At 36.8% G+C, this 17,262-nt stretch overlaps 1 protein-coding gene across 1 annotated transcript in view; it reads left to right on the plus strand.

Moving 5' to 3' along the window:
- The first annotated feature begins 2,685 nt into the window (after positions 1 to 2,685).
- Positions 2,686 to 17,262, plus strand: part of LOC149076841 (lipid droplet-regulating VLDL assembly factor AUP1 homolog) — a 28,432-nt gene continuing 13,855 nt past the window's right edge. The window contains exons 1-6 of the mRNA XM_089244554.1: positions 2,686 to 2,703; positions 8,759 to 8,864; positions 9,957 to 10,042; positions 10,330 to 10,446; positions 13,211 to 13,340; positions 13,915 to 13,993. Of these exons, the coding sequence (XP_089100680.1) occupies positions 8,780 to 8,864; positions 9,957 to 10,042; positions 10,330 to 10,446; positions 13,211 to 13,340; positions 13,915 to 13,993 (497 nt within the window). The 5' untranslated portion in view covers positions 2,686 to 2,703; positions 8,759 to 8,779. The remainder of the gene's footprint in view (positions 2,704 to 8,758; positions 8,865 to 9,956; positions 10,043 to 10,329; positions 10,447 to 13,210; positions 13,341 to 13,914; positions 13,994 to 17,262) is intronic.

Raw genomic sequence — 17,262 nt, forward strand, 5'->3', positions numbered from 1 at the left:
ACGTCGATTTTTGCTCGTCATAAAAGGGCCTTGTTTCAACCGAGGAGCGATTAATGACGGAAGGATTCAACAATGAAATAATTAATAACGACGATAATTATAGTAATGGTTTTTTGATGTTTTAGGTTAAAATTGAGCTTTAATGGAATGTTTTGAAAGGGTGCGTGTGCATATTCGAATGATTCAAAGGGATAATTAACGTTTTTCATGTCACCGTGAGCTTACAAAAAAAATGTTATTTATCAGAAATATTTGAATGGTTACAGAGTGATTTACGAAAAATTCACCGATGGAAAAATCGCGGACAACAGTTCGTCACCAGAGAGAGAGTGATAGAGTGATTGAGTAAGTGAATGAATATGTGAGCGAGTGAGTGTTCAAGTGAGTATCAGTGACCAAGTGAGTGTTAAAGTGAGTATCAGTGACCAAGTGAGTGAGCAATTGAGGGAGTCAAGAAGCAACTGAGTCATTGAGCAATTGAGTGAGTCAAGAAGCAACTGAGTCATTGAGCAATTGAGTGAGTCAGGAAGCAACTGAGTCATTGAGCAATTGAGTGAGTCAAGAAGCAACTGAGTCATTAAGCAATTGAGTGAGTCAAGAAGCAACTGAGTCATTGAGCAATTGAGTGAGTCAAGAAGCAACTGAGTCATTGAGCAATTGAGTGAGTCAGTCACCATGTAAGTGGGATTAAGAGTGGCAGAATGAGTGAATGATGGTATGAGTGACCAAGTGAATGAACGTTTGAGCGAATCAGTGGCCGCATTAGTGACCGAGTGAGGGTCTGTGTGATAGTATGAATGACTGAGCGGTGAGTTAGCGAGTGAGGGAGTGAACGTACGCACTCACTCACTCACTCACCTGCTCACTGAAATGCTCACTTACTCACACATTTGCTCACTCACCTGCTCACTGAAATGTTCACTTACTCACACATTTGCTCACTCACCTGCTCACTGAAATGCTCACTTACTCACACATTTGCTCACTTCACTAACTCCCTGACTCATTCGCTAGTGAACCAACTCATTCTCGGTCGCTCACTCCCTCTCATATAAACTCACTTGTCCATCACTCGGTCACTCACTCACTCACTAGTGACGAACATTGTTCGGGAAAATTTCCGTAAATCGTTTTTAGACCTATTTTGAATAGAAATATATTTCACTCATTTTACAGAATTTTCTTTAAAACAAACAGTTATTTTATTTATTTATTTATCTATTATAGAGGTCTTCAAAGCATGACCCGCGGGCCACGTTTGGCCCTCGGAGTTTTTTTTTTGTCGTGGACCACCGATCAGTTTCAGAAAATGGTTGAAAACATTGAAAAACGATTAATTCTAGAATTACCGATACAATAAGATATAATTTAGCGGAATGAATGAAAGAAATAATTCTACAATAAATGAAAAATGAAGAAATAATCCCAGAACAAATTGATGAAAATTTAAAATTAACGAGAGAAATAATTCCAGAATGGATAAAAGAAATAATTTTTGCATTTTTGAAACAAAATGATTTCAGAATTAGGGGAAAAAAACTTATATAAATGAATGAGAGAAATAATTTCATAATTTCTGCTAGAAATTATTTCACAATCAATGGAGAGTAATTGCATAATTATTAGAAGAAATGATTTCAAGATATATTTAAGAAAATAAAAATAATTTTTCAGAATTACCGAAATAGATAATTATAGAATCATTCAAAGTGATTTCACATTAAAATTAATCTCAGAATTAATTAACTTACTCAGTAATTAATGAATAACTTTTTTTCATAATTAGTGAAAACAATTATTTCTGAACTAATCAAAATTGATAATTAATAAAAGAAATAATTTGAGAATTAATAAAAGTCTTCAAATATTTTTGTCCCTGTTTGACTCGCGGCCCCATTGGCCACTTCTATTAAGATGTCGCTAAATTAAATGAGTTGGTGGCCCTCGAGATCTGTGCGAAGTTTCAATTTGGCCCGCCCTGTCTCAAAGGTTGAAGACCCCTGATCTATTAAGCCGGGTTTTCCTAGGAGCAGGTTTCCTGTGCCGTGCGCAACGTGATTCGCCCAGCGCGACACGCCGTCCACTCACCAGTAAGAAAAGTAGCATGACTGTTTTCCTACAGAGCGCAATACGCCTGACGACAACGCTTTACGTCGGGCATGATTGGCCGACTGCTTCTGGAGGAGTCAAATGCGTCGTGCGCCGCGTTTTTGCCGATATTCTCTTCACTCTTGTGTGTTTTCTTTTCCTTCCCTTCAAAGCGGAGCATGCAGACGACAGAGTAGCTGATGCCACCCAAAGCCATATACTTTATATAGCCGCCCTGATCTGATGCGCCTCGCTAGCACAATACAAACGCGTAGCGTGATTATGTAATACGTTTCTGTCGGCGCGAAATAGTCTAATTCGGTTCACGTTGCGCAACAAACCTATTTCTAGGAAAACCCAGCTTTAGATTCTTATATAGAAAGCGGTAAAAATAAGCATAAGATTATTTTCTTTTTTTCAAAAGTGCGTGTTTTCTGGAATTTTTTGCTGTGGAAATAAGCAAATGTATGTTGGCAACAGTTATAAATATCGTCTGCTTTTTACAAAAAGACACGGGCGTTTATCACTCAAATAAAGGATCACACCCATCAGGAAATTGGATCATAAGTAAAGTTGTTGCGTGCTGTTGAAGAAGAATTGATCAGTCTACTGACCGTGAGTGAGTTTCTATTTAATGATCATGCATTTCGTATTATATGCATAGGGCATTTAAGGCCCCTTTCACACGGAGCGGATGCGGACGCGGGTCCGCATACCCTTTCAAACGAGCGCTGAAGATGCGGACGAATCGCCCGCATCTTTAGTTCGAAATTCGTGCATAAAAACTGTTTTTTCGCAATTTTTGTAATTATTTTTCTCCTTCACCCCTGATTCAGCGCCCATAGGCAGCCTAGAGGCATTCTTTGGTGGTTTAATCTACAGCCACATAGAATCTGGGAATAAAGATGTCTTCATTCCGATCCTCACAAGTAGTCGATGAGAAAAAATGTCTTCAAATATTTTCAAAATATTTTGAAACAAAAAATCCGTCTTTTCGGAAAAATATGGAAGAAAAATTCCAAAAACATCCAATGTTCGAAAAAATCAAATCCAAAAACATCCAAAACTTTCGATGTTCCAAAAAAAAGAAAAAAAAATTCAGGAGATATCAAAGAATTTGCAAGTAGTAAAAGGAGGGGAGGGGTAGAGACTTTCAAAATACCTGTGCTTAGAAATATTCACATCACAATTCTGTCTTAGGCCGGGATTACACTATAAAAGTTCGTTTATAAAACTTGAAAAATGCAACCAATAGGCGGATCAGTTAAGTTCTCTCGAATGTAACAGATGTGTTTATTGGTTACATTTTTCAAGTTTTATAAAATAACTTTCATAAACCTTTTAGAGTGAAATCCCATCCTTAGATTAGTCTCACTTCTGAAATATAAAATTTCATTTTTTCAGTTTATAGACTGAATATCGAGTAAAATAAACTTGTAGGTATCGGGGAACCACCAAAAATATTCAAGTGCTAGGGTCTTCAAACGTCTTAATCCGGCCCTGAGTGAACACCGTACGTGGATAACGTTGTTTAATAAAAGGATTTTTTTTAAAGTTTAAAAAAATTAACAGTTAAAAAATTTAAGAAAATAACAAATATTTAAAATAATATTTCAGATATTTATATTTTTAAATAATTTTAAAAATTTAAAAAGAAAAATATTAAAATTTAAAAATTAAATTTAAAAGTTATTAAAGTATGTAGTCAATTAAATATTCGTAATGAACAGAACGGCTTATAATTTTGGTCCCGCCAGTGGCCCTTGTTGACAGGTTTTATTGTATAAAATTGTGAAATATGGACAAAAGGCAGTTGAAGTTGCTATATCTCCATCTCAGAAGGAAACGGAGGGATAGGCGTATGTAGGTACATTATATTAATGAGCAGGGACCATCATATGGTGTTTTTAAGGGTATTTATGGCAAATAATTAAAAAAATTCCGTGAAAAATCACCTTCAAAAAGTAGCCAAAGATGCGGACGAATTCGCTCCGCATCCGCATCGTGTGAATAGCTCCGAATAAACCTATTGCCAAAACTTTTATGTGCGGATGCGGAGCCCGCACTTAGGTTTTGACACATGCGGACGACGTCCGGACCCGCATGAACATTTCCTAGGTGCGGAGATTTTTCGGCTCGTCTGAAACGCACAGTATATTCCAATTGTTAAAACTTCTTCCGGACCCGCATCCGCTCCGTGTGAAAGGGGCCTAATATGTTAGGGGCCGTTCAAGTATTACGTCATCATCGATGGAGGGGGGAGGGGGTTTCCGATTTGCTGACCTTTGATGACAAGGGGGGAGGGGGGGGTTTGGATAATGCTTACATCATCAACCACCTTTTATGAAAATATGAAATATTTTTAATGGCATCTTACTCGGCGCGCCAAAAACGAGAAAATCCTTTCGATAGTTTGTGGGCACTTGAAGTAGCATCCCTTCTATTCATAAGTGCCCTACACAGAGCCACTTTAGTGATCTCTAAACTTTTCGCGGATCCAAGTGATCCGGAAATGTGTCCGGGCCACTTAAGGGCTCTGGAACTGTGCCACGCATCACTTAAATAATCTGAGAATGTGCCGCGGGTAATTTCAGTGATGTAGAACCTCACTGGGGGGGAGCCACTTAAGTGGTCTAAAACTACGTCACATGTCACTCAAAGCATCTCTAAATGTGTCGCGGATCGCTTAAGTGTTCTGGAACCGTGTCCCGGGTCATTAAGGTGATCTGAAAATGTGCCACGGACCGCTTAAATGTTCTGGAATTGTACCACGGGACACTTAAGCGATCTGTAAAAATGTGCCGCTTAGTTCATTTTTATAAAATTAGGTTTGAAGAGGGCAGGTTGCATCAGATAACCCACAGGGACATATTTGGTTCGCGGGCCAAGGACCTTTATGCGATTTATCATTATACGGCTTAGAGGGTGGGTCGCAATGAATTTATTAAAGGTAAATTTTCAGTTCATAGCCTTCAAATACACTATCTACCAATAAGTATTTGGACACCTGTGATAGAAAAGAAAAACTAACTTTATTCAAAATCAATAGTTGGTAGAGCCTCCACGAGAGGCAATTACAGCGTGAACCCTCCGGGGCATACTTTCCGCAAGTCCTTGTGTGACGGCTAGAGGTATTTTCTTCCACTCGGCTTGGAGAAGACATGTCAGTTCCTTCCCCGATTTTGGACGGGTAGGGCACCCCTTAATTCGGCGATCCAACTCGTCCCAGAGGTTCTCGATAGGGTTCAGGTCTGGGCTCTGGGCAGGCCAGTCCATTCGATGAACCCCATTGGCACCATACCAAGCCTTGGTTAACCTCGCAGTATGACAGCTGGCATTGTCGTCCTGGAAGTAACAGGGGTCCACCCCGTAAAACTGTCACAACGTAAGAAGCACATTGTCATCCAAAATAGTGCAGTAGGCATCGGCGTTGAGCTTACCATGAATGGGGACCAAGGGTCCCAGTCCATACCAGGAGAAACACCCCCAGACCATAATTCCACCTCCGCCGAACTTGACTGTTGGCACAATGCATTCTGGCAGGAAACGTTCTCCAGGCAGACGCCAGACCCTGCCATCCGAACGGTAGAGGGTGAACCTTGATTCGTCGCTCCAAAGAACCCGTTTCCACTGGGACAGCACCCGTCGGTCTCTATCTCCCAGTTTCGTTGGTCTGCCGACTCGGGGCAAATTCCGACAATCACAGCTCACCTTCTTAATCACATAGGCCACTGTCGATTTTGGGTACTTCAGCTCGCTAGATATGTCCCTTAAGGGTCGGTCATTTTTGTGATACCCGATAGTTATACCTTTCTCGAAATCAGAGAGCTCCGAACTGCGCGGCATCTTGCATGCGACTAATGCCGATGTTGTTTCCTACACGATATATACCGGCGGAGGGCGTGACGTATCTCAGGACCGCAGATATCGTCATTTGCATAGGTGTCCAAATACTTATTGGTAGATAGTGTAGCATTGAAATTAATAGAAATTGATTATAATAACATTTAAAGGTATTTTCTTCAGAAATTTCAATTTTAAAAAAATTATTTTTTTTTTGCATTAAAAAAATAAATTTTTGATCGTGGGAGGGGGGGGGCACGAGCCTCCCTATGCCCCCCTCTCATGTACGTCTCTGATCCCACCAATATGCGTTAGGATTCACAGGGCAGTATTGATGATGAAATTTTGCTGACGGGGGGGGGGGGGTCAGCGTTTTGCTTACTTCTGCTTACGGGGGGGGGCGTCAAAAATGGCTAAAAATTTGCTTACGTAATACTTGTACGGCCCCTTAGTAAATTTTCTACGTGTCACAGTTGAACTCGGTTATAACGTCAATGATTGGTGGTTCTGACCAATTCCCACAGAGCAGGAACGCACAACCGCGCGGGCCAAATGCGGCCCGCCTAGGGAGTTCCATCCGGCCCGCGAAGAAAAGGTGCTCCGGTAAAAAAAAGTATCAATACATTCCTAACGTATCTAACGTATCAATACATGGCACGATAAATATCTCGGCTGGCCATTTTTTTTTTTTTTTCATATAAATACGAAAAAACGGGATACACACCGAGACATCACCAATTTCAACCAAAATAATTGTTAATGACAAGTAAAGTTGCCAATTATTGCCAAAATGATCTTTAATGCTGTCAAAAAACTGTTAAAGTTTGTGAAGTTGCTAACTATCGCTAAAATTACTCAAAAATCACCAATGACGGAAAATAGAGGACGACTGCAAGTCACCAAGAATTTAAAATGTAATTCACTAAAATAATGTATATAATACGATAAATGTGATAAATCGGTTGTTATACATAATTCCCGGTTATTATGCATACTTACCAATTGTCTTGGTAAGTTTGATAAATTTATCACTTTTACCGGCGAATATGCATAATGGCCCACAAGCATCGTTGGTAAACTTGATAAATACCGAAAACATTAGGCTATCACTTTTACCGGCGATTATGCATAACACCCAAGTGTCGTTGGTAAATTTGAAAAACACTTTATCGCTTTCTCTGTGATTATCCATAATACCCTAGCGTAATTGGTGAATTTTATTGATATGAAAAAAATCCCGAATGAATCTAGTATGTGTGATTAATATAGTCGGACGATTTGATTATTTGATAATTTGTTATCATTATCGATATAATGATAACAAATTTTACGATCGTACCCCGATATAATGATGAAATGCGTGCATGAATCATCATGTGTAATGTATCATATAGTACGACGTATCATGTTTACCCACGACCCGACGCTTGGGAACTATGCATAATCGACGGTAAAAGTGATTAATTTATCACACTTACCAAAATGCTCGGTGATTATGCATAATAACTGGATTTATCACATTTACCATAACATATACATGTATATATGTTTGGCAAATATGCGAGATGAAATCAGTGAGATGTGTTATATGACTGTAATTAATTAAGTTATACTCATAATCGCATCATGATATAATTTATAAGTCATGGAAAATAATCTTAACTTGATTTCAGTAGAGAATGAAAATTCAAGTCCTCGTTAAAAATACTGAAAAAACTTGACATTTTATAATAAAATTGGGCTGGTCAAAATTACGGGGATTTCCCGTGAAATGCGGGTCGTATGGTCCCCCCTATATGTATCAGTTTCTGACCCGCGAGCGGCACAAAAAACCACATGTCTGGCCCGCGGACTGGAAACATTGTGCACCCCTATACTGCCATACAGAATAATGTTAACGAACCTCGCTTATAACATGCAAAATGTGAACATATAATAATGGAAATTTTAGTAATGCAATGTGTTGTGTTTGTGACGTTTCTGTAGAAAAAAAAATTCGATTTTTCCACTTATACTGTAAGTTCTCTTTAAATCTTTAATAAAAATTTTCGAAAATATATATTTTTATTCCTACCTGTCAGAAAAAAAAGCTGCAGATAAGATGCAGTGGTACATAATACGCGCTAAGGAATTCCGATGTTTATTTAACGTATACTATACTCTACGGCATATATGTTCAACCTATGGCCAGCTGGTCAAATGTGGTAATTGGAGTGGCGTTATCTGATGTGGCCCATGACTTCAAACTTAATTTTGTAAAAATGAACGGAGCAGCATATAACCAAATTCCTTAAGTGACCCGCGTCACATTCACAGATCATTTGTGATCTGCGGCACATTCCCAGACCACTTAAGTGGTCCACAGTACAGTTACAAATCTATTAAGGGACCTGGACACTGTTCTAGATCACTTAAGTAGCTTGCGGCATATTCTTACCTCATTTAACCTCCCGGTGGCACATTTCCGACAATTTAAGTGACCCGCATCCCATTCCCAGACTGCTAAAGTGACCCGCCGCACATTTGCATATCACTTAATTGACCCGCGGCACATTCCCGGACCATTTAAGTTAACCGTAACATATTCTCAGACTACTAGTGACACGCGACACATTTCTAGACCGCTAGACATTCCAAGAACACTTTAATGACCCGCGGTACATTTACAGATTACTTATGTGGCCCATAACACGTTGTCAGACCAATGAAGTTACCCCGCACGCCTATAAAGGTTGAGCACCTTTGCTCACCGGAAAATGTAATAATATGATTGGAAATCGTACACGACATTTTTGTTTGAAAAAGTTTCTTTTTCTTTCTTTTGTAGACTAGCTGGTTCTGTTCCACGATGGATAATAAAGTAGACGACATATTCGATAAGCTCGCAGAGTGGGATAAGCGCCAGAGAGCACAGAATTTTTACATAGATACTCGTAAAAAATTCTATAATTTTTCTCTCTCTCTCTCTCTCAAAATGATTTTAAATCAATGAAAAAGTGATATACATAAATAATGAGTTACCAGAAATGTGTGTTCTGATTATGGAATTTTCAGTCCAATCATATTAAATATTTAAAGCAAAACAAAACTTTCTATACTTTTTCATGCAAGTAGAATGTTCTCATCATACATACAAATGCATCGCTCTGATGTACAGGGTGCATAAACAAGTCCTTCTACCCTAGAATAACTCGCAAACCGTTGTGATGCTAGAATCATACTTCCAATTAGAAAAAGCATCCAAATAACGTGTAGACTTGAAATACGTCATTCATAATGCAAGAGATTGTATAGTTATTTAAAAAAATTAACTTTTTATTTGGTCACATTGTTATAATTAGAAAGTTGTGGCCCTGTCGTAAAAAATGTGACCAAATAAAAAAAGTTTTTATTGTTATTTGTATAATTACAACCTCTTATACTATACAATCCTTTGCAATATAAATTTCGTATATCTAAGGTTTACACGTTATTTGGATACTTTTTCTGATTGGAAGTATGCCTCTGGGAACAACGTTTCGTGAGTTATTTCAGGATAAAGGTACTTTCCTATATGAACCCTGTATTATACAAATGTTCTGATATATACGTATATATATTTATATTGAATAAGCATTCAGAAAATCATAAAATATTTCCCATGACATTGTTTTGGATCAAAAATTTTATTCCAATATTAACATTGCAATTTTGTTTGTTTCAGTACCTTCCCCCCCCCCACTTAGATTATCTTGAAATTACAACATTAAGTTTAATTTGTTTTGCAGTTTTCTGGGGAAAGAATGTTTGAAATATTCCCAAATGCTGATAACATTTGTTTTTATGGGCATATGTGTTTCTAATTTCTTATTTCTCCTTCGAAATTTGCGAAAGTGAATTAGAAAATGAATATTTCCTAGAAACTCTTGGGAGTTGAAAAATATTTTATTTAATTTCCAAACTAAATACGACAGAACATTCGAATGTTAAGATACAATTAAATGCAACATAATTTAATTTATATTTTTTCCCCCTCATCATTTCAGTGAAAGAAACTATAGACTGCAACGAAGGGAAATTAGCTCGACTTAAAAGGCGGAACGTTGATCTTAAGGAATCCAATACCTCGAAGGTAATAACAAATAATGATATAAAAATGCATATACTGGTACATCTTTCTCATTCATTACGTCAAATAATATTAAAATATAGAAGAAATGCATCCAAATATTATTCGATTATATTATATTATCAATAAGAAGATTCACCTATTTGTATGTATCTTCGTATATATTCTATAATATCTTCGTATTGCACACGAAAATATAAAAAAATAGCCTCATATATTTTTCTTCGCGCATCATCTTTTTGTATGTATCTTATGTTATGTATATATTTTTTTCCTTCTGATAATCGCAGACCCGGGAAGTCGCAGAGAAAGAAGTCGCAGCACGTTCGGTAAAAATACGGGAGACAATTTTCCAGAAGAGGATCCAGGACCTGGAAGCAGAGCGTGAAATCCTCGAGAAGAAGTTGGTAAGAATTCCGAATCTTCTTCCAGAATTTTTTTTTTCTTCTACGTTAGTCCAAGGTTCTTTAAGCTCTTTCGAGTCGCGAGCACCGTCTACGCCTAACATCAGAAGAGCACCAATATGACAGCTCTGGCATATGCTCAAACTGAAATCACCATGATGTCAATTCTCGAATGCAATTTGAATATTCAACCATGGAGTCTGCAAAATTTTCTAAATTTGGAATGGACAGAAAGAAATCAGTTTCTTAGCCAAATATTTTATCTATTACGAATACATGTATTCTAACTAATACATGTACCAGGATTTTCAGTTTTGAGGGATTTTCAAGGTGTTTTGCGATCTAATAAATCAATAAATCAAAAATAGTTTTTCTGGATCGAACGGGACAGTGTTTCACCGTTTTTACATATATATATATATATCGCCGGTGTAGTTCAAAGTCCAGTAAGCAATATAAACACTTAGTTGATTTCGGTGCAAAATTTCTCTTAGGAAGGAAGTTAGAGCAATCTTTAAAAAAGATTAGATTGAGAAAAACAAAATTGATCAAAAAGGACAGTCTTCTGTTTAGGCCGGGATTATACTATAAAAGTTTGATTAAAGATCTTTTACAAAACTTGAAAAAACAAAAACACCATACATTCGCAATGTAACGGATACGCTTATTGGTTGCATTTTTTAAGTTTTATGAAAAAACTTTTATTTATATATATAGACCAGAGTCTTTCAAATTCATTTGTCTTGCCATTCTCTCCCTTTTAAAAGACAATGTTCATTCTCAGACCGTTATTATACTATGAAAGTTTGATGAAAGCTCTTTTATAAGACGAAAAATGCAACCAATTAGCGTATCGGTTACATTCGCTCCGGTGCATTTCACCCCTAGAAATTGCGCACCTGGCATTTCGCCCTCCCTGAATGTATGAGTAACTGACTGTGTGAGTGACCAAGTGATTTAGTGAGTGACCATATAAGTGGGTGAGTGACCGTATCTGTATGAGTGACCAAGTGAGTGTACGATTAATTGTATGAGTGACTGAGTAACCAACCGTATGATTGATCGAATGAGTGACAGGATGAATGTCCAAATGAGTGACAGGATGAATGTCCGAATGAGTAACCGTGTGAATGACCAAGTGTTGTGCAGTGTGGCATTGACTGCAAGAGTGAGGGAATGACCGTGTGATTGACCGAATGAGTGACAGGATGAGTGACAGGATGAATGACCGAATGAGTGACAGGATGAGTGACAGGATGAATGACCGAATGAGTGACAGGATGAATGACCGAATGAGTAACCGTATGAATTATTAAGTGAGTGACGGTATGCATGACCAAGTGAGTGACTGTATCAGTGTGTGAGTGTGAGTGGCTGTATGATTGAGTGAATGACCATGTGAATGATCAAGTGAGTTACCGCATGAGTGACCAAGTGCGTGACTGATGAGTGATCAAGTGTGTGACTGATGAGTGATCAAGTGCGTGACTGATGAGGGATCAAGTGCGTGACTGATGAGTGACCAAGTGAGTGATCATATTAGTGACCATGTGAGTGCCCGTATAATGACGAAGTGACTGATCAAATGACGAAATGTCAAGGGTAAATATCCTACTCACTTAATCACTTATAGAGTAACTCACATAGTCGCTCATATAGTCAGGGCAGGTGAAATGTATCAGGGACGAAATGTCGGAGGCAAAGCTTCCGTAAACCTTTTAACGCTTCAAGCGGTTTTTAAAATTTTCCTGATCCGCATTATAACTGCCACATTTGAAATTGCGATACCTTCACAAATAACCTTGCCACGTATTTTAAGAATTTTTCCCCCCCTCCCCCACGCAACGAAAACATTTACTCAGCTCATCGCTTTTGTTTCCCTGACTATGATACAAAAACACCTGCCATGTGTTGTGGCTTTCTAGGTAGAGAAAATACTTTTTATTTTGCATCATTCATCTCGCTCCTTCTTATCTAAGGTTAAGCAAGAGCTGATTCCGCCTACTACAGTTGATTGGATGTGGTGGGGGGGGGGGGGGGAATGGAAAACATGTTTTATTATAAAAACAGTTTCATCGTGTCTTTAGAAGATGAAATATCTTGGGGGTGACAAAAATGAATCAGGTCAAGTTTGACGAGATATCTCGGGATTGACACTGAAAGGGTTAGAAGCCAACCTACGGGATCCTATATTGTAGGTTATCTGTGGCTTCCATAGGTTATCTGTGGCATACTCCCTGATCAGGGGATGATATCTATAACTTCGGGGACCACCAGATCAGGCCTTTCATAAATAAGTGAAAAATAACTTTAAGGTCGGTATTGCACTGTAAACGTTTGATGAAAGATCTTTTACAAAACTTGAAAAATGGAACCAATAAGCGTATCGGTTGCATTCGAGCGAATACAGGCAACAGGCTAGTTGGTTGTTTTTCATGTTTTGTAAAAGATTTTTTTATCAAACTTTCATAGTGTAATCCCGGCCTAAAAACTATTTACCGAGATACGTGATGCATTCGCCACTTGTAAATTTAGAACAGAATTGAAAACTGCTGTTAATACAGTCATGAAACCATCAAGTAATGTCCAAAAAACAATAATAATAAATAATTAATGGAATCACAAATCAATGTAAAATGCTGCGTGCATTTTTTCTTAAATTTACTTTATATTAGCAAGGTATTGGGTACTATCTGAAATGTTTTATTGTATTCATTCTTTCTTTCTTTTTGATTTTATCATGCTATATATAAATACATATTTCCAGAAAGAGAAGAGACAAGAATACGTTCAACTTGGAGATATATTTTGTGTCCACGTGAAGGATTTCTGGAATTATAACCCGAATACGACCGCCGCCAAAGCAAAGGATCCAGAACCATCAGTCACCGCTGACGGTAAATCAAATTCGAATTAAGGGAAATCCTTTGTACACTTTACTGTCATTAAGTGAGGGAATTCTTTCTTCATGTCTCCATACTATTGTTTGGGTTAAAAAATTATGATTATTTTTATACAAAAAAAATTTATAAAGATCTAACGATTTCATAAAACACAAAAAGTTAATGATTGAGAAACTTCAAATCGATTAATTTTATATTTGAAAACTGTTTTGATGTTAGTTGAGACTGTATTTGAAGTATTTAATTAGTAATTTAAGTTATTATAAGAAGTTTTTGATCCCACATAAAATGATAGTGTAAACTTTTATATATTTTCAAGTATGAGATCAGATTTCCCAATTCAAAGCATTAATTAAAATTACAGTATAGGAAAAATCCGTGCAATAAGACATTTTTCATGATTTTTCCTAATTCTTTTTTACTTGTATCACCACAAGACATTTTCAGTTGATTCTTTAAAAAAAAAAAGCATCGTTCTGTCCTTAAACAGAAATTTAAAAAAATTAAAAAGCTGATTAAATGATAATTTGTATAATCTATGTATTTTTCTTTAATTATCGTTATTCAGAAGAGAATGTGAAATCTAAGAACTATGAAGGTGGCGATTGCTTAGATCCCAAAGGAGATGAGCAAACTTTGACAGATGCGTAAGTAAATTCATTTAACTCACTGTTCAGTAATTTTTATTGCATTGTCAATTCAATTTCAATTTCAATTTTTTATTAATATGTTAGATGAATGATGACAAACGAAACTATATCACTAGATATTTCCAACGCTTTCTATCAGGACATGACCGTTTCCATTAAAAAATAAGGCATTTAAAAATTGCCCTGATTAAGATAATGCTACAGTGTAACCTCTCGATAACGGACACTCATAGAATCAAAAATTGTCTATTCTAACAGGGAGTGTCCACTAATGGAGGTGCGATATACAGTTGAACCTCTCGTTTATTCGATTTACACATTTATACGACGTTTTGCTTCGGTCGCAATTGGTTCCCCCCCCCCCTTTCATTTTAATTTGAAAATGTATATGTTACTGTAAAAGTGATACTATATATACCGGTGATTATATGTGCATGACACAATCGCCTCGATAAAGAAATTTTGATTAAATTTTACGACATTTATCACTTTTACCGGTGATTATGCATAATTCCAAAATTGAGAATTGTAAAGCCTGACAAATATGAAAAAATTTATACCCTTTCGGTAGCTTCATTAAACCAATTAATTATTTTTACCAGTACATGATACGTGCATTACACATATATTTTGCAATAAATTTTAAATTAAATTAAAATAAGTGTGAAGAAGATAAAAACATTTTCATAGCATTATCAGTCTTGTAATGTTGACTTTCTTCACACTTATCAACAATCAAAACCAACATTACCATTGGAATTCACCATCTTGGACCAAAGTTAGGTTCAGTTAATTAAGTAATCAGCTCGTATTTATCAACACGACCTTGGGGTTTAACATAACCTTAGTTGAATATGATATATTCTCGGTTTATGACCAAAAGTTAATAAATTAGTGTTTGGAAAAAAATTAGAGTTTACCTGATTTCACTGTCCGCTATCGAGGGTGTCGTTAACGGATAGTGAAATACATTAAAGTCCTATTCCACGGGACCGGAAAAGTGTCCGTTAATGGGGGGGGGGGGTGTTCGTGGGAGATTCCACTGTAATGATATTATTCAGCTCATCTTTTGTTCATGATTGAAACGTCTTCAATGTCGAAAAAAGGTTCGAGTGAGGAAAAAATATTTTTTTCTTTACCGTATTTCATTCATGGTTTATATAGATTTAAAATGTATCATTCATCCTATCTCTCTTTCAATGAGAAGGCTTAAATCTCGATCGTTCAATCGTGAGCAAAATATCGATTAACAAGAAGCTAGCTCGGACACGAGCTAATTCAAACCTTCTATATGGAGTAAAAATTTTCAATGTGATAGACCTCATACAGACTGTCACCGATCCAATTTATATGCATGAAAATTTTAAATTCTTCTTGCATTTATGTTTCGAATGTTCGAATTTACGAATGTAAATAAGTTCTTGTACTCGTGGAAATGTCAAGTTTTCCCAAATTAGTGACATGTCTGTAACAGAAAAATGTCTCGTGTATTTCGACGATGAGAAATACTCTGAATAGAGGATGAAATATTTCTCACTACGGCTTATTTTCGAATCACGTCTTATCCCGTGAAATAGCGATTCTCGAGAGAGAGAACATCGCAACATTTCTTTAATATTCAATGAGTTGTTCGAGCCGTTATTGCTTCATTTCATACGTTTGCACTAGAATCTCATAAACGTTTCTCTTTATCTTTGATGTGTTTTGCTGTCAGTTGCATTTTTCAAATTTAGCTCATTCGTTATTTTTTATTATAACTTTCCTTTCATTTGTTTTTAATTTATACAGAGGGATTGATGAGTTGGCGGGTCTCGATAAGCAGTTCTTTGATTTGGATTTCGACATGGACTTCTGATGACAATTTTTGACATTTTCCATTAGAATTCTCATTATTGTGTTTGTGATTATTCATTCATAAGTCCATAACATCTTAGTTCTAAAAACGAGTGAGCTTTAAAACTTCAGTAGTGCTTTTCAAATATTGTGATATCGTTCAAGAAATACATACATTTCATGTTAATGAAGGCTTGCATACTGTATCTATAAAATCCATTAAAGAATAATTTTAATGTGAAGTGAGTTGGATCATATCTATCATTTTTCCCCCTCAAAAAATTTTACAAAAAAAATTTCCCGGAAGGTTTTACAAAAAATATTTTATTCTACTCTTTAGTGGCAAAAAAAAATTACACGAAACAATATCGAAAACATCGTTAATTATTTATTTATTTACGTTATTTCAAGATTGCTTTTCTTGATTAACGCATAATTATTTAATTATAAATAATTTTGTGTCAAACTACGTATGGCCACCTGCGACGCACTTGAGGAGTATGGAATGGCATGCGCTACTGGCTTAAGAGCACAATGGGGTCCCGGCATGACCTCCTAAATTACACATTAGGTTATCTAGGTGGTCGTGTCCCGGGAGAGTGATGTTCGGGAAGGGGGGAGCTTATCTAGCTGAGAATTACCGGCCTCTCGATTTATTACAACTGGCCTGCTATTATACAACTATGCAATTATTCAATCATTACACTTCACTCATAGTTATAGAAACTGATGGCAGATGACGGCACTACATATAACAAGTATTACACAGAAACAAACTTCACGTTAGGTTCACAACACGTACAAGCACATTCCAACAGGTGTCAACTCGTTAGAAGTTCCGCAGTGGAATATGGACGAGGTGCATGTGTTGTTAAGTAGTAGTAGAGTAGCCTGTCGATTTACATATAGACTCAAAAATCATAACATCAGATCTCATGAACACAGTGCCCTCCTATATACAAATGAGCGGTACACACTTGCGGTGCGCGGTTGGACCCATGTGTTTTGACGGCACTGATGTCATGCGTGTTCTGCCTAGACGTTTTTAAAAACGTGAAAATAAAAATTAACTGGCATAAGAGTTCGAATGGGGGTGGCGTGATTAAGTCCAAAAAAAACAGACTTAATCTAAAATAATCTACTCACAAAATTTTACAAAGAAAGTTACAAAAACTTTTTATTCTACTCTTTAGAGGCAAAAAAATATATTACACGAAACAATATTGAAAACATCGTTTAAAAAATTTATATTTCTGTGTTTATCATACCCCCAATCAGGAGTCAGGATCAGGGCCACAACCGGTGGGGCAGGTGGGTCTGGTGTCCCGGCGCTGGACTAGAGAGAGAAATCACCCTTTAACTGCTCCTTCGATATTACACAGAGCGCGAGAATACGTGCTTATCCGTATCCCGGGTAACAAAGTACGTATCTG

Source organism: Pholcus phalangioides, unplaced genomic scaffold (assembly GCF_987345545.1).
Source record: "Pholcus phalangioides strain wild (caught in Gottingen) unplaced genomic scaffold, Ppha-v1.0 ptg000015l_1, whole genome shotgun sequence".
Taxonomy (NCBI): Eukaryota; Metazoa; Arthropoda; class Arachnida; order Araneae; family Pholcidae; genus Pholcus; species Pholcus phalangioides.